The following is a 19,111-nucleotide window of genomic DNA, read 5'->3' as shown; positions in this document are numbered from 1 at the left end:
CAAGTAGTATCTCATTTTTGTTTGAATTTCTCTGAATACATAGACTTGTTAATTATTCCAGCATTTTCTGTGAATTGCCTATTTATATCCCTTTTCCATTTTTATATTAAGCTTTCTTTTTCTTGTTGATCTCTGCCTTCAGTATTTTTAATTCCTTGAAGAGAAATCATTAATTTTGATGTCCTCATCCATTAATTTTGAACCTTATGATTTGTGCTTTGGGCGTCTTGTTTTAAAAGTTGTTTCCCATCTGCAGGACATGAAAATGTTCTCCTGAATGTTCTTGTTAGCTTCATATTTTACTTAGGTCTTTGTGTTTTACTTCTGATAACTTAGGTCTTTAATGTACACCTCAAGTTCCCATGGACATCTCACTCACTCTGTGTTCTCCTGTTCTTTATGTCAGTATCATATTTTTATTACTCTTTCTGTGGTGTCTGTAAATTCCCCCCTCATGGATTATTGTTTTTTTGCTAATAGTTACTTATTTTAAAATTTATAAAATTTTAGAGTAACATTGAGTTCCTAAAAGAAAATTCAGCTCAAGTTTCGTTGGATTACATTAGACTTATAGATTTGGGGAAAATGGACGTTTTCAATATTATTCTCTTACCTGTGAGTATGGGATATATCTCCATTTTTTAAAAAAACCTTTTGTATGTCCCTTTAAATTATTTTCCATATGTCTTTTTTGTTGAGTTAATTGTGTTTCTTAACCTACTGTGGTATCTTATTTTACATTTACTGGGTATAAAAGAGCATTGTTGATTTTCCTCCCTAATACGTCATTGTGGAAAATTTCAAACTTATAGTGAAGTTTGAAGATTTCTTTTTTACAGTGACACCCAAATATTCATCCCTACATTCTATAATTAACATTTTATTACCTATTGCTTTATTACCTATTTATCCCTCAATCCATCTACCAATTTAATATTTAAAATAAGATGTCAACATTAATATACTTCACCCCCAAAGACTTCAACATGCATATCATTAATTAGAGTTCAGTATTTGTTTAGCTTGTCTTTCTTTTGAGGTTAAAGTTGGTATACAATAAAAAATACAAATCTCAAATGTACCATTTAAAGAGTGAATGCATACATTTGTGCGAATTCAAACCCTTACCAACATACAGAACATTATTATTACCTCAGAACGTTTTCTTAATGTCCCTTGCAAGGTCCAACACTCACACCGTCCCATCCAGAGGCAGAAGGAGAGAGATAAGATGAAAGTAAAGTACTTGAATGAATAGACGGGAGAGGAAATGACTAGAGACAAAATGGAGACTTTATAAGGGAGGAAAAGAGGTATTAACACATGTTAAAATGCTGCTGTTGCTGCTCTTTTTTAACTGAGAAAATTAATGAAATATTTTGCTTTTCATCATCCTTCATAGCTTTCTTTAATGGTTCTCAAAAATTGAAGGGATCTTATATTGAACTATAATGACCTCTTTTAGATCTTTTCATTTGAACAGGTTAGGATAGGAGCAAAAGAGAGAATGAAAGCAGGAGTGTGTGTGTGTGTGTGTGTGTGTATGAGAAAGAGAGAGAGAGAGAGAGAGATTGAAATCGGCAGTATTTCTATGGATTATATAATTCATTAATGACTGATTTAATATAAAGTGTTTCTAAATACGAAGTTTAGAGGACTCTAGGAGTTTTAAAGACTTTTGTTTTCGACTGCTCCATATTTAGCTTTTTCCTGAAACCAACTACCTCTGGTGACAGTTTACAAAGTGGCAGCATTCCATTGGCAAATGAACCTTTGGAGCAGAAACCTGTATCCAGTTCAGCAGAACCTGACTTGATCAACTTTATGGATTTCCCCAAACATAACCAGACTATAACTGAAGAAACAAGCTCTGCAGCTGAATCAAGGTATCGTAGGGTATAGAGAACTCCTCATAATCAATTGGATATCCTTGTAAAAAATTCTATCTTTAAAGGTAACTTGACTCATGTATGCGTAAGTTCTAGCATTTTAAAAATTTAATCTTCTTACTATATTGTTTAAATACCTAACAAATGAATTTGATGATTAACTATTTTGGAAACAATGTTTAATGTTTTATAGTATGTTACAAAATTAACTTCTCAACCAGTAAAAACTATTTTCCCCTTTAGTGTAGTCATTGCCAGTTTCCAAAGACTACTCTGTTTACTGTGAGGTATATTCTTTACTCTTAAATATTTATTTACTCAAAGATTTATTGAAAGCCTATTGAGGGCCGGCCTGGTGGAGCGCAGTGCTCCTAACACCCAGGTCGCTGGTTGGATTCCCACATGGGCCAGTGAGCTGCGCCCTCCACAGCTAAGATTGTAAACAACAGCTCTCCCTGGAGCTGGGCTGCCCGTGAGCAGCCAGAGGTTGGCGTGGTCTGGCACGGGCTACCGTGTGCTGCCACGAGTGGCTGGCAGCCAGCATGAGTGGCCGGCAGCTGGTGAGAGCCGCCGTGAGCTGCTGTGAGCGGCAGACCGACGACTGGCGACCAGCTGCCTCAGCCTGGGAGGGGTGAGCGCAAGGCTCATAACACCAGCATGGGCCAGGGAGCTGTGTCCTACACAACTGGACTGAGAAACAACGGCTTCAACCGGAGTGGGAGGGGGTAGGGGGCGGTAGGCGGGGTGGGGGGGAAGCCTATTGAATACTCAGCATTATGCTAAACACTAAAAATAAAAAAGAATGATCTGGTCTTTATCCTTAGGTGGATCATGGCCTGGTAGAAATGAATGTACATTATTTGTTTACATGCAGTATCGTTACTTTTAGGTGATTTTGTTTAATAAAGATAAAATAATGTTTGAATCAAGCAACTGAATACATCTTTTAAAAATAAAACCTGTTGTCTACCATATGTCCTTTTCCACCCTTCAGAATCATCCACTCTAACCTATTTTTCTGATCAGTTTTACAAAACCGCCTGAAGAAAATTTTATTCTTACAAGGCAGTATTGATTCCTTTCAGATATATTCAGGAGACTCAAAATTCATTGTAGAAAGTACTGTAGCTCTACCCAGATTTATTGTTTTATAGAACAAACACAATATTTCTTCTTTATTTTTTTAAAGTGACGAAATGAAGAAAGCCAGTGGAGATGTCCAAAGTATGAAAATCTCACCTGTGCCTAATAGTGTAGCAAAGCGGAATGTATCTTTGACTCGAAGTCACAGTGTTGGAGGTCCCTTGCAAAATATTGACTTTTCCCAGCGACCGTGTCCTGGCATTTCAACAGTTAGTCTTCCAAACAGTCTGCAGGAAGTTGTGGTATGTAACAACATTATAGTAATATTGTATATTCATGTAATTATTTATTAGAACAGCACATAATTCTTCTGTAGATTTATTTCAATGACATGAAAAGTGAAAGAATTTTTCATCAACAGAACTTTTTAAAATTTCAAATATGTAAAAGAACAAAGAGAAGAGTACATAAATGAGTCCCTTTGACCCATCATTGAGATTCAGTAATTTTTAGTTTATGGCCATTTTTTCATGTATACCCTCATCCACTTACTTCTTTCCAGGTTATTTTGAAGGAAATTTCATAGATTTCATTTGTAAATATTTCAGTGTGCATTTCCAAAAGATAAGGACTCTTTTAAAAATACAATGCAATTATCAGACCAAATAAATAATCATATCCAATTATTTAGTCTTTGTCCAAATTTCTAATTGTCTCAAAAATGTCAAGTATGTGTTTTGTAGTTTGAGGAATCAGGATCAAATGAGGTCCATGCATTGCAATTGGTTGATCTGTTTTTTAGTCTTTTTTAATGTGTAGACTCTCTTTTTTCCCTCTTGCAATTTGTTGATTACAACACTATATATTGGCAATTGTATCTAGAAGCTTGATCAGATTCAGGTTTTTTTGTTTTGTTCATTTGTTTATTTTTGTAAGACAACTTCATCAGCGGTGTATATTCCTCCAGTAGGAGACGTGAACCATCTGTGATATTAGTAGCTATTAATGCCTCAATGCCTAGATCAGGTTACTAATTTGGAGCTATAAAATGATGGTAGTGTAATTCTGTCATCTTCTTTATTATGTGTAATACATATAAAGAGAAACTTCCCTCAGGTCTTCTTGGTTTTCCAAAGATGCAATTTATGTTGGAAAGGCAAGATAGTGTTTAATTTCTTTCCCTTTTATTTACCAATTTTCAGAATAACAAGTTGGGTTCCTAGCGTTCTCCAAGGTGATTCGTTAATTTGGGGAAATAGGGCATCATTACAAACGTGTTGATTTTTACGTAAACGTTATGTTTGCATCTGTTGCTGCTGTTATCCTGTTGCTGCTGTTATCCTGTTGCTGCTGTTATCCTGTTGATGCTTACATTATCCCGCCTCTGCTCAGCCAGCACGCTGCACAACGTGGTGTCTTAGTCTTTTTGACAAACTCTTGTAGCCGTTTTGTAATTTCAAAAAGTTTTCTGGCTTTCTTCCATGACAAGATGTTTCATGCTCATGTTACATATTTCCTTCTCCAGACCGAGAATCAGCCATTTCTCTAAGAAACCCTTTTAGAGAGACGTGGTATTTGGACGCCTTAGTCTGGGCACTAGGGGTACTCGTTAATGAGTTGGTCACAAACATTTTATTCTGATAATATCATGCACAACTTAAAGAGCCTAGGTGGGTTTTTTAAATTTTCATTATTTTGTTTGAAAACTGCTCTTTATTTTTTGTTGCAATCAAATGTAAACATGAGCTAGATGTAATTTTAAAAGGTGTCGAAAAATTGCCCCATCTGTTTTGAATTGTAAGAGGAGGGTAAAGTCACATATCTTTTTGGTATAATCATGATAAAATACCTGAAATGTAAACATTTCTTATTTAAAAATTGACAAGGAGAAAATAAATCATACATAGGCCACTGCTCTTATCAACATGATAAACTCAATCATGTTTAAAATAGGTCTGTTATATGGATTATTTTCTCTTATAATTATTTAACTTAAGGGTATTTATGATTAAGTATTTTTTTCTTTTGGGGGTTTTTATTAGGGTGTTATGCATGAAGCAATGGCCCTGAAATAACTGATTTTGAAAGGATAACTAGAGAAGCATAATCTCATTGAAAAGTACTCGTAAACATACAGAATTAAATGTAATATTCATGTCATTTTGTATTATTTTTTTAAGGATCCTTTAGGGAAAAGACCCAATCCTCCGCCTGTTTCTGTGCCTTACTTGAGTCCTCTAGTGCTTCGTAAAGAACTTGAATCTTTACTAGAAAATGAAGGTGATCAGGTGATTCACACGTCCTCTTTCATCAATCAACATCCAATCATTTTCTGGAACCTCGTATGGTATTTCAGACGTTTGGATCTTCCCAGTAATTTGCCAGGACTTATCCTCACATCTGAACATTGTAACGGAGGTATACAGGTAGGGCACCAACTTCTATATTTATATGACATTGATGTTGTTAAGGTGAGGCTTAACTTCAAGTAATAGAAAGTATACAATAATAGTGGCTTAACAAGACATAGGTTATTTCTCTCACTTAAAAGTTTGGGTAGGCGGTCCAGGTATGGCCGTGTTAGGGATTTGAGATGCTTCTGTCTTTCAGCTAGCTCAGCTGTATATGACCTCCATTTCCAAGTTCTACACTTGGTCCAGGATGACTGACACTATTTCTAACTTACCACATCCACATTCCAGCTAGCAGTAGGGAGAAAAAATGGATGGAGAAGAGCATGTCTTTATTTATGGACAGTTCCTGGAGTTGCACATAATATTTCCATATGCATCCGTTTGGCGAGAACTTAGTTATATTGTCATTTGTAGTTGCAAGGGTGGCTCGAAAAGGTAGCTTTTATTCTGCACTGTCATATTCCCAGTTGAAATTCTCATACTGACCTTATTTTAAAGGACTCATCCATATTTTTCAGATGATACAGTTATAAGTTAGAAAAGTTAAGTAATTTTTGCAAGATCATATACCTAAAAAGTGATAGACAAGGTCACAGTCTGGCTTTGTCTGATGCTAAAGTTCTTCTTTGCTTGCATTGGAGCCCCTGATCCCACTGGAGATGGTGAGCTCCTAGAATTCCTTTATGATATTGATTATTGAGAGACACTCCACACCCCAAACATTCAACACAATCTTTAAGTATTACAAACTCTATTTTTACTCATTTATTTTAAGTAGTAGTCAGTACAACAAGATAGTGGAAATTATTGCACTTTCTCTTAAAATTTGTTTTGATGGTAATTAATCTTTCATGTAGCCACTGTGCTAGTTACCAAGTTGTAATTCCAATCCTTAAAATTTAGAATGAAAAAACCTGCACTTCAGAAAATAATAACATTTATCATCAGATCTAACTAAAAATTCAAATTTTTGCTCAGAATTTTAGTTCTAAAGTTTTGAAAAAACTCAATTATATAATTAAGCTTTGCTAGGTCTGCTGGTAATTATTGTGCTTGAGATACTAATACTTTTTATTGATCTCTCTTAGCTTCCTCTATCATCTCTGTCCCAGGATAGCAAACTTGTGTATATTCAGCTGCTATGGGATAATATCAACTTTCATCAGGAACCAGGAGAACCTCTGTATGTCTCATGGAGGAATTTTAGTAAGTAAAATAGAATTAAAGACATAAAAGACTTAAACTGAAAACAACCCAAATATTTATCCACAGGTAAATGAATAAACAAATTGTGGTACAAGCTGTCCATACAGGAGAATACTATTTAGCAATAAAGAAGAATGGACTACTGGGGGCTGCAGGGCGGGGAATAGAATCAAGGAGAAGAGAGAAACAAAATGTTTGCATTATTTAAAATTTTTAAATTCATTTTTAGTACCTTTTCAAGATTTTTTCCCATTTTTGTTGAAATTGATTTGCTCTTATATTGACCCATTTAATTATATCAGGTCTCCAAGTAAGTTGAAGAATATTTTTTGTGATTTTTTTTCAAATACCAATTTGGTTAGGTAGTTGGAGAGTCAATTCTATACAGTGAAAGAATAATTTGGATGTGTTGGTGTAGGATCACAATTTCAATTATATGGATACTAGTCTTAAAGATTCTGGCTTCGTTTTTGTCTTTTATATTTAGAAAATATTTTTACAAGGGGTTTAAAGGGTTATCATCCAGTTCAGAAGCCCTTGAGTCAATAAGAAACCACAAACAACTGAGTAGATAATTGAGCAAATGATATCAATAGGCAGTTCTTGAGCAAATGATATCAATAGGAGGAAACACTAAATGGCTTACACAAATGGTATGAGTTGCTAGAGCTAGCATAACAGTACCACAGACTGTGTAGCTTTAAAAAATAGAAATTTATTTCTCACAGTCTGGAGACTGGAAGTCCAAGATCAAGGTAATGGCAGGTGTGGTTTTTCCTGAGGCCTCTCTCCTTAGCTTGCAGATGGCCTTTCCCTTGTGTGCGCCTGCATCTCCCTATGTCCTCTTCTTATAAGGATACCGGTTATCTTGGATTAGGGCCCCACCCTGTGACTTCATTTAACCTTAATTACCTCTTTAAAGACCCCATCCAAATATAGTCACATTGAGGGTTAGAGCTTCAGCATATGAATTTGGGGGGGATATAATTCAATCCATTACACAAACATGAAAAAAAGGCTCAATCTCATTATTATTTAATAAAATGTAACTTAAGAAAATATAAACTTAGATACATCAGGATGGCAAAAAATTTTAAGGATTAATAATATCCAGTTGTTGAGGATATGGAGGAAAAGAATACTTTGATGTACTGTTAGAAATGTGAAATGATATAGTTCTGGAGAACAGTGCAACAAACATCCCAATTCAATCTGTGGATGCCCTTTAACTTAGAAATCACAGTAAGACAACTCTCTTCTATGGGAATACAGTATACAAAGGTGGCTGTACAGAGATTGTTCATAATGATAAAAATTTTAAGTAAATACCTAATAGGAGAATTGTGATAAATGTACATTGAAATGTTGGCAAACTATTATTATATTGAGTGGAAAAGGGCAGGTTCCAGGACAGTATATGATCTTTTTTGCAGAAAAACAAAACCAAAAATACATACGTGTTTTTAACATATACATAGAAAAAGGTCTAAAACCATATATTCCAAGCTGTTAACTGTGGCTATTCAGAAAAGAAAGGGAAAAATTCACTCTCTATGTTTTTTTTATTGTTTTGTACTTTTCAACAATCTATCACTACTTTGCAATTTTTTAAACTTAAAACTGGAAGAAAATAATCCAGTCTTTTCCCTTGAAATATGCCAGTCACAAAAATTATGGTAAAATATATTAAGTTGTTCTTGTGTTTTTGTTGTTCTAGTTTTGATATTTGAATGGTTTTTAGGCAGGAGCAGAGTAACTGAAATGTATGCTAGAAAAGAATTGAATTAGAGATGCTATTTCTTTAGTTCTTTTCCTGCATCTCTTATGTTTCATGAAAGGGCCATGTATGCAAAGCTGTCCCCAAATGCTGAAGGAGCTGAGAGGACAAAAAAACAATGCAGACAGGTCCAGCTTGTTCGTTTAATAGGGAATTTGCTTACAGGTAGCAGTCCTGGGTGGCAGCAGGATAGGAATTTTGCTGAATCTATCATCATTTTGGGAGTATTGCTGTCTTAACAATATTAACTCTTCCAATCCATAAACATGGGGTTTCTTTAGGTCTTTAATTTCTTTCAACAATGATTTTAGTTTTCAGAGTATAAATTTTGTACTTCTTTTATCAAATTGATTCCTAAGAATTTTATTCTTTTTAATACGATTATAAATGGAATTATTTTCCTAATTTCATTTTTGGATTATTTACTTAATGTATACAGAAATACAGTTCATTTCTGCATATTGATCTTATATCCTGCAACTTTACTGAACTTATTAGTTCAGTCTTTTGTGTTTGTGTGTATTCCTTAGGATTTTCTATATTAAGATCACATAACTGCACATAGTTTTACTTCTTCCTTTCCAATTTGGATGCCTTTTATTTTCTTGCCTAATTGCTCTAGCAGGAACTTCCAGTACAATGATAAACAGAAATGATCAAAGGGAGCAAAGGGGCCAGATACCAGGGCTCTGGTGCCATGGCGAGTTAAAAGATAGATAACGCTGAGGGCGCCTTGCTCCGGAATAGGGCTAAATGGGAGAGGAAGGATTAATGATAGTTTGTGATTAACCCAAAGCCCCTGTACACATTGCAGAGTCCATCTGGGGGGATCAAAGATAGGGGACAGGGGTTCTGGCAGATTAGTTTTAGAATGGAGTCAGCTTTTTAAGATGAAATCAGCTCTGTCCACACATCTTGAAATAGATGTGTTTCAAAATGTTGACAATTTTTGTTGGGATAAACTTTAGAGCTCTCAAGAATGGCCTTGTGTTTACTTGATTGGCTGCTTTAAATGAAGAATTGGCATATAAATAATATTAAAAGACATATAAGAATTAAATGAGTGATGACTTCTAGAATGGCAGTGTGAGGAGCTCCGCAACCCACTTCCCAGCAAAACAACCATATTGGTGAAAATTATTAAAGGGAAAAAATAAAAGTCTAAGGCTATAGCAAACGAATAAACATTTATTCAAGAAACTATACTAGATTTCGGTAAAAGCAGTGAGTTTCTGTGGCATTTAAGCTACAACTTGCTGTCCCCCCAGCTCCCAGTCAAGGGCTTCGGTGTCTCCCTGGGAAAGACAGGCTTCCAGCCATTCTCATCCTCTCAGCTCTGTTATCACAGAGGCAAAATTCCAGGGTAGCGGAGGCTCATTTCCTCCACCCAGCCTCCATTTATTGGGCAGCCATTCTACCCCTGTTTTGGCAAGCCAGGAATACTGGGGGTCCCAGTTCTTCTCACTGTGTCCCAAGCGAGGCAAGCTGTAAAGCCAGGCCGCTGCTCCCACCCAACACCCTGTTCACAAAGCAGGAGTGTCACTCCAAGGAAGCTTCAGAGCAGTGGCTCGGAGATTATGCCCAGGAGGAAAGGCAGGTCACAAGAACCGAGAGCTCTGAAATTCTCTCAGAAGGAAATGACTTTATTTGGAACAGAGAGTGGAGAAGTTTAAGCCTGAGAACACTCTTGGAAACAGTGGCGCTTTTGGTGAGAAGGCCTCAATACAAAAACTGAAGACATCCATAAGAAAAGAAAACTAAAAATCTTTATCATTCATGAATATGGACATAAAAATCCTTACCAAAATACTAGCAAACCAAATCCAACAATATAGAAAAAGGAGTGTGCAACCATGACCAAGTGCAGCTTAGCCCAGGCATGCCATGTCGGTTTAACATTGAAAATCGATTAGTGTCAAGGACAGAATCCACATGATCTTCTCAATGGGCATGACTAAAGCATTTGATGAACTTCATCACCTTTTGTTAAAACACTCAAGCTAGAAATAGGAACTTCCTCAACTTGATTCTGAGTATTTATAAAAACCCACAGTTGACATCGTACTTAATGGTGAAAGACTGAATACTTGCCCCCTAAGTATAGGAACGAGACAAGTATGTCTCCTCATCATTTCTGTTTATCATTGTACTGGAAGTTCCTGCTAGAGCAATTAGGCAAGAAAATAAAAGGCATCCAAATTGGAAAGGAAGAAGTAAAACTATGTGCAGTTATGTGATCTTAATATAGAAAATCCTAAGGAATACACACAAACACAAAAGACTGAACTAATAAGTTCAGTAAAGTTGCAGGATATAAGATCAATATGCAGAAATGAACTGTATTTCTGTATACATTAAGTAAATAATCCAAAAATGAAATTAGGAAAATAATTCCATTTATAATCATATTAAAAAGAATAAAATTCTTAAAAGAAGTACAAAATTTATACTCTGAAAACTAAAATCACTGTTGAAAGAAATTAAAGAAGACCTAAAGAAACCCCATGTTTATGGATTGGAAGAGTTAATATTGTTAAGACGGCAATACTCCCAAAATGATGATAGATTCAGCAAAATTCCTTTCAAAATTCCAGGTGGCTTTTTTTTACAGAAATTGAAAAGCCTTCCTAAAAATCATATGGATATTAAGGGTCCCAGAATAGCCCAAACAATCTTGAAAAAGAACAAAGTTGTAGGACTCATACTGCTCAATTTGAAAACTCAGCACAAAGCTACACTAATTAAGAAAGTGGGATACTGCATAGGGATGGACATAGAGGTCAGCAGGATAGAGTTGAGTTTCCAGAAATAAACCTTATATGTATAGTCAGTTGTTCAGCAATAGTTCCTAGATCATTCAGTGAGTAAACCATAATCTTTTCGACAAATGGTGCTGGGGACAACTGGAGCAACATGCAAGAAAAGTAAAGAAAAAAAATGGGATTGCTTCCTCAAGTTATGCATAAAAACGAACTCAAAATGGATCATAGACCCAAATGTAAGAAGTAAAACTATAGCACTCTTTGAAGAAAACAGGAGTAAATCTTCATGACCTTGTGTAGGACAAGATCTTAGATACACTATCACCAAAAGCACAAGAACAAAAGAAGAAAAATAAATTGGACATCAAAATAAAAAACTTCTGTGCTAAAATATAAACCATCAAAAAAGTGAAATGTCAACCTACACAATAAAATAGGGAAGACATTTGCAAATAATAGATCTTAAAACGAATTTGTACTGAGAATATATAAAGAACACTTTCAACTCAGTAATAAAAGACAAACCACTTAAAAAATGGGCAAAGGATCGTCTTAGTCTTTTCAGGCTGCTATAACAAAATACTACAGAAGTGGGTAGCTCATAAAAAACAAGTCTTTCTCGGTTCTGGAAGCTGCAAGTCCAAGATGGGGGTGCTCGCATGATCAGTTGAGTTCCCTCTTCAGGATTGCAGACTTCTCTTTATATCCTCATATGGCAGAAAGGGTCTCTTTGATGCCTTTTTTTTTTAAAGGGCACTAACCATTTGTGACGACTCTGCCCTCATGACCTTATTACCTCCCAAAGGCTTCACCTCCTAATACGTTGGGCATTAGGTTTCCAACATAAGAATTTTGGGGAGAGACAAACATTCAGAGCATAGCGGGATCTGAATACACAGTTCTCCAAAGATGGACTCGGGGCCAAAAGCAAATGAAAAGATGCTCAGTATCTTTTACTAGATACCAAGAACATCCAAATCAAAACCACAAAGAGATACTATTCACACTCATTAGATGGGCTGTAATCAAAAGGACAGATACTAACAAGTGGTGAGATTATAAAGAAATTGGCACCCTCATACATTGCTGATTGAAATAAAAAATAGTGCAGCTGCTCTGGAAAATGGTTTCACAGTTTCTCAAAATAAAATTACCATATGACACAACACTTGTTCTCTTAGGTATATGCCCAAGCAAAAACATACATCCACATAAAAACACATTGTTCTTTGCAGCATTTTTCTTAATAGCCAAACAGTGGAAACAACATAAATGTCCATCAACTGATGAATGGATAAAGTATGGTATACCTATACAATGGAATATTATTTGGCAATAAAAATTAATGAATACTGGTACATGCTACACCATGTATGAATTTTAAAACATTATAGAAGAAGTCAGTTACAAAAGAGCACAGAAAATGTGATTCTATTTATACGAAATATCCAGAATAGGCAAATCTATGGAGACGGAAAGTAGATTAGAGGTTGCGTAGGGCTGAGGGGTTGGGAAGATTGAGTGACTGCTAATATAATAAGTAGGTTTCTTTTGGTGGTGATAAAAATGTTCTAAAGTTGATTGTGATAATGGTTGCTCAACTCAGAATATACTAAAACCACTGAATTGTATAGTTTAAATGGGTGAATTGAATGGTTTGGGAATTATCTCAATAAAGGGGTTACTTTAAAAAATTGAATTAAAGGAGAAGCAGTGAAGTCGTATATTTGGGTTAGGTTCTAAAATCACAACATAGCATGAAAATCAAATCTATTCCAATGTAATCATTTAGCAGATAGAAGAGCTAGGATCAAAACCTATAGTAGCTAGTATTTCCTCTTGTATTATAACAGAGAATTTTGCTGTTTCTTTAGTTGAACACAAATGAAGTATTACTAGTTGCCTTTATTAAGGGGCTGTGTTGTATGATAAATACAGCAGCTTGCTTTATGAGAGGCACTGAGAATGAGGCTGACTGGGAGTTATTGGATACATAGTCCATCTCAGCTAATGTGGTTGTAAACAAAATTGTATGGCTGCTGCATTAAACTTTTCCCTTTTTCTGGGCCAAGACCACATTGTTGATTTTGTGTATTTTTAACGTTGGTATGATTCAATACTGGTATACCACTGAAGCACTTTTGTAATCTGTGAAATCCATATAAATGTTCTTAATAATTCTAGAATAAGCGTTTTATCAAGGATTATACTCTACTATATTTGCTAGAAATTAGGATTATACTCTGTTATATTTACTAGAAAATAACAGAAGCGTAAATGCATCAAGATTATTCTCTCACATACGAAGTTATGAAGTAGACACTCCAAGCAACTTCTCTGTCATTAGGCTCCTTCTGTTGTGTGTGCTTTTCCATCAGTAAAGGTTGCTTCATCATCACAAGAGGGCTGCTGGAGTACAAACTATTACATACCAGCCTCCAGTAGGAAGCCCTGTGTTCAGGGAAAGGGCAAAGAGACAGGTCTCTCTTATCTTAAGAAAGCAGGAAAAATATTTTTTAGCTGGTCACATTGCCACGTAATTTTACTAGTTAAGGGGGAGACAGTGTTGAATAGAAAACTAGAAAATGCTACAACTCTGGAAAAACACTTCCTTAATAATTAGAGTGGATAAACATATTCTTGATTATTGTGTTCTTATTAGATTCTGAAAAGAAATCGTCTCTTCTGTCAGAGGAACAAGAAGCAACAAGCACTTTAGTAGAAACCATCAGGCAGAGTATTCAACATAATGATGTTCTTAAACCCATCAACCTGCTTTTACAGCAGATGAAGCCAGACAAGAAAAGACAAAGGTAATAATCCTCTACTTGCCAATCAAAATAATGTCATGTTTAAAAAAAAAATGCTTTTTAAATACCTCTAGTTGTAAAAGAAACATACTGTGGAACATCTGATTGTTGTAGAAAGTGCTACCAAAATGTACACATTCATACTTGCACACTAACATAAAGTATCTGTCTGGAGGTGATACATTAAATGTTAGGAGGTAATTCATTTATGTCTAAAGTGTACTGAATGTTTGGGGAACGTTACTGCTATTCACTGGAAACCCTCTATGAATTTGTTAACATAGGTGTTATACATATGTACTGTCTGTTCAGGCCGTCATACCCACACATCTTTACTTGTGGATGTAAAAAAAAATCGGTTTAGGAGTGAAAACAATTTAGGAAGGTGATGGAAACAAAGAAAGTATATGGAGCGGTCCTGATCTTCTTACTGTTGTCTGCTAACATGCTTGCATCAGCACTCATCGGTGTCAGCATAATTGAATTTTGCAGTGAGAGCTTCAGAAAAGCCTAGTGCAAGAACTGATCATGAAAATGGATCGATTATCTTGAAATCGCAACAGTTGAGATGGAGATGACCTCCATCAGTCTAAACAGCCACTAGTTTTCAACCATCTGTAGTGTAAAGGCAGGGAAGGATATTAGAAATGACCTGTTACGGCTTCTAAAGAAAAGCTACAGTACATGGAGTGTGATCAGAATCAGCATTGTTCTCTAATTTTTTTTTTTTAAGATTTTTTTTTTATTGGGGAAGGGGAACAGGACTTTATTGGGGAACAGTGTGTACTTCCAGGGTTTTTTCCAAGTCAAATTGTTGTTCTTTCAGTCTTAGCTGTGGAGGGCACAGCTCAGCTGCAGGTCCAGTTACTGTTGTTAGTTGCAGGGGGCGGAGCCCACCATCCCTTGCGGGAGTTGAACTGGCAACCTTGTGGTTGAGAGCCCACTGGCCCATGTGGGAACTGAATCGGCAGCCTTCGGAGTTAGGAGCACGGAGCTCTAACCGCCTGAGCCACCGGGCCTGCCCCTCTAATTTTTGTTCTGTGTTAAATACTCAAAATTCAGTTCATTTCTTAAGTTGTCCTCATTGTCAACAACTGAGCCATGAAGCTCATTTTTAAGGTTTCATTTGTGACATTTTTATGTCACAATAAAGGCCAATAAAATTTCTCCTTTACTGTTGGATTATATAGCAAAGAGACCACACTATCTTTCACATTTATGTCCAAGGATTTTAGATCCCTAATTTAGAAATTAATCTGTTACTTTGTCAAGTGGCAAAAGACGAGAGAAGACTGCTTTTGTAAATTTTAAGGAGAAATTAGGAGAGTTGTTATATTTTTAAAAACTATAATGAAGTTAAAATAAGCCATTTTTAATTGTCTTTGGTGTTGTGAAACTTTATGCCCATTAACTTTTTAATTTGAAATACTCGCAAAGTTGCAAAACTAATTCAGAGTTCAGTTTACCCTTCCCCCAGCTTCCCCCAAAGGAGACATCATGTAACTGTAGTACAATATCAAAACCAGGACATTTGACACAAGTACATTACTGCTAACTAGACCACAGAAGTTAAAATCTTTTTTTTTTTTTAACCATTTTCAAAAACTTCATGTAGTTTTATGCTGTTTGACCATTAACTTTAAAATGTTTGTTTTGTTTTATAGGAGTTTATACAGAGAAATCCTCTTCTTATCATTAGTATCTCTCGGAAGAGAGAATATTGATATTGGTAAGTTGGTTAATTAGGGGTTATTAGAGGTTTAGTTTTATTTTCTGAATTTAGAAAATTGTAACTGGTATGGGTAAATATACATGCCTTTAGAAAGATTTCTACTTTTGAATATGCAGTTTAAATATGTACATAAAGGACTACCATTTTTAAATACATTGCTTTTGTTTTCTTAAACAAATTCCAACTGAATTTTTGAAAATGTCTTTCAGAGGCTTTTGATAATGAATATGGAGTTGCATACAATAGTCTGTCTTCAGAAATCCTTGAAAAATTGCAGAAAATTGATGTCCCACCAAGTGTCAGTGTGGAGTGGTGCAGGAAGTGTTTTGGAGCACCTCTCATTTAAACAGATTCACTAGATTTCTGACCCAAAGCTGGGGGAATGGATTCAGTCTGGAAACATTCAAGGTTTGTTCCAAATACCAAGACTTGGTGAAAACTGAAATGAAGTAACTCTTGGGATAATATATAATGAAATGTAATTAATATTGAATCATCTTACAAAGTAAAAATGACATTAAAATGCCCCAGGGTGTATTGTTGAAAATTTACACCTTCTGAAACTATCTGCCTCTGCTGAAACTGTTGGATTTCTGTTATTTGTAGTAGTTTGATGAGAAACTATATTCCTTCTTGGCGTTTTGTTTATATTTGAAGATACAGGGTTTGGGGAATGGCAAATTAATGTAAACTTGCCCAACCCTGTAACAAACGAAATATCTCAATTTTATAGGAGCAACTCTTCATTTGTGTGTGTATATATGTGTGGCTGTGTAGGCATGTGTATATACAGCCATATTATATTTATTAAAATTTTTAGATTGCATGTTGCAATTTTCTGAAAGGGGTTTATTAAATGACTACTACTACAACTCATCTGTAGTCATTAATCTCAAAATTACCTGAAAGTCTGATGACAACTGCCTTGCCTTTGACTTTAATTTTAATATATTTCTTCACCCTTCATATTGTGTATTACCTTTCTTAATGGATTGTATCTTTACTACCCAGTTACTTCCTTCCATCTTCCCAATACCATGTTAATATGCAACAGCTTTAAAATTGGAATGAGCCAATCAGATAGTTTAAATTTAAATCAGCTTCATACATCACAAAATTGGAACATGCTTAAAATGCTTGTATATATTGTCTTTGGACCTGAAATTGTTCAGGCACAGTAGTAAATGGTTGCTATTGGTCACTTTTAAAACCTGTGGGATAAACTTGCACTGCAGTTTTATTCTTGTATAATAGATTTATATGCTCATTTGTGCATTTGTAAATACTGTTTTTTAGAATGAATCAATTAAGTCTTAAAACGTTAAAGCTTATTGAGCTTGTTGGTAGTAGGTTTAAGAGAATCATGACCTCACACGCCTGACATTATGCCTTTTGTTGAAAACATCCCTAAGAACAGTAAGATTGCCTTAACTGCACGGCTTGAAAAGCCACTGATTGTGCGCTTTTATAGCAATTACATGACTAAATCAGTTCATACAAAAAAAGTTTGCAGGTAGTTAACAGCACACCTGGTGTAATCTTTTACACATTGTTACTGTACCAGTCTTCCAACATTTCAGGGTTAATTTGACCTTTGTAGAACTCGTTTCATTTTATTATTAAAGTGCTTAGTGGAAGAAATTGTCAGAAATTATGTACAATTCTCATTACCTTAAAAATTGATCTTTTGCACTGTTTCAGAGTATGTATTTTTTCAAGGTAAGACTTGGTACTAGTTTTAATGCTTAATAACTTATTCTCCCAACAGAGTTTGTAATTACCCATGGATATAAAAAAATTGATGTTGAATGAAAAGAAAAATCTTTAAGTTTGCTGTCTTGCCTGTTACATTTTAAAAGCTCCTGAAATGTATACAATTAATGCAAACCTTTGTGATCTTTTCTTACCAAAGCACGTCCCACTAAAACCAAAACAAACCCCCAACCTATAATGATCTCCTTACACATTTTGTGGGTTGATTATAGCATGCTGTATCATTAACATCCCTTTTTACAAAGTTCTCATTCTTAAATCTGCTAAAATTCTTCTTGAGTTAGAATAGTCTAGGCCAGTCTTATGTCCACTTTAGGGACTACACGCAGAAAGCAGGGTAGTTCATTTTGTGTATTAGAATCAACCATATACTGGCTAATACAGAATTCTGGGCTGTTTCCCCCAAAATAAGACCTAGCTGGACCATCAGCTCTAATGCGTCTTTTGGAGCAAAAACTATTAGAATAAGAAATTATATTAGAATAAGACTGGGTATTATATAAGACCAGGTCTTATGTTTTAGCTCCAAAAGATGCATTAGAGCTGATGGTCCGGCTAGGTCATATTTTTTGGGAAACGCAGTATTACATATATACTAGTTGCCTTTTGGCCTTAATTTATCCCTTATGACTATAGAATGTCAGTCCTTTTTGTTTTGGATATCTTTAAAAATGCTACATTCATTTGCCCTTTTTGCGTTTTAAGTTGAACTTTGATTTACACTGTCAATTGCCAATTGAGACTTCATGTTATGTAACTAATAACCGTGTATTAAGAGCAATAGGGATCTTCGTAGTGTTGACTAAGAATCTTGGTTCTCAGTTATGGTCCCGGGACTGGTATTAGTGGCCTTACATAGCAACTTCTGTCTACATGCTAGAATTTGAAGATTTTACTCACCTGTGGTTAAAATATTTCAGCAAATAAGGAGCCCTTTTTCTTCACTGTTAAAGCCTAATGTGCCTTCTTTTTAAGACCCTTAAAGTCTGTAAAGGGTAGTTCTAACTGCAGTTATCACAGAAACTAGAAATGGCACATTAGAAAAAGTATACTACTTTCTCTTTGTGCATCCTTCATTGATCTGTTTCTTAAATAGATCCGGTCTTGTTCAGAATGTGAAATAGAATAAAAGCATAACAATGAATGCACGAGTTGAAAAGCCTTCTGTTGGTTAATGCAGTAAATTTGCACTGGTTTTTAGAACTTTGAGAACTGTTTCAAAATGGTATCCATTAACAGCTTTTAACCATTATCTTTTTTACGTATGACAAATGTCCATCTTCATAAGGACACTTTTCATGTACTGTGTATAGATCTTTAATAAAAACTGTATTCCTCAAAATAAAGTGTACAAAAGATTAATAATAGCCCTAGTCATTTTTTTTATCTGAAATTGTTCCCTGCTGCTGAAAATGCCCTACACTAAGCATCTTCCCGAGCCACCCAGATTCCAAGAGAAACCCTGTCCTGGCCATCTTTCAGATTCCACTGCCATAGGATGGTCCCAGTCTGAATTGAGGAGACTATCACTTCCAAGTATCCCCTATAGACTTTTATCCATCATTAGATTGCTGTACACAATATCCCCCCCTTCCTGAGACCTGTTTCTTTCTGTTCATTTTTGTAAGTTTTACCATCAATGAAAATAAGTTTACAATAAAGGAG

General features: G+C 35.3%; 1 protein-coding gene across 5 annotated transcripts in view; it reads left to right on the top strand.

The window, feature by feature from the left end:
• Positions 1-18,985, top strand: part of DENND4C (DENN domain containing 4C) — a 101,269-nt gene extending 82,284 nt beyond the window's left edge. For all 5 annotated transcript variants that reach the window (XM_033123718.1, XM_033123716.1, XM_033123717.1 and 2 more), the window contains 7 exons: positions 1,704-1,886; positions 3,079-3,274; positions 5,153-5,398; positions 6,475-6,592; positions 13,794-13,944; positions 15,606-15,670; positions 15,883-18,985. In XM_033123718.1, the coding sequence (XP_032979609.1) occupies positions 1,704-1,886; positions 3,079-3,274; positions 5,153-5,398; positions 6,475-6,592; positions 13,794-13,944; positions 15,606-15,670; positions 15,883-16,019 (1,096 nt within the window). In that variant the 3' untranslated portion in view covers positions 16,020-18,985. The remainder of the gene's footprint in view (positions 1-1,703; positions 1,887-3,078; positions 3,275-5,152; positions 5,399-6,474; positions 6,593-13,793; positions 13,945-15,605; positions 15,671-15,882) is intronic.
• The last annotated feature ends 126 nt before the right edge of the window (positions 18,986-19,111 follow it).

The sequence above is a fragment of the Rhinolophus ferrumequinum genome, chromosome 12, assembly GCF_004115265.2.
Source record: "Rhinolophus ferrumequinum isolate MPI-CBG mRhiFer1 chromosome 12, mRhiFer1_v1.p, whole genome shotgun sequence".
NCBI lineage: Eukaryota > Metazoa > Chordata > Mammalia > Chiroptera > Rhinolophidae > Rhinolophus > Rhinolophus ferrumequinum.
Note: the sequence above shows the minus strand (reverse complement) of the source record. Positions and strands in the feature narration are given on the sequence as shown.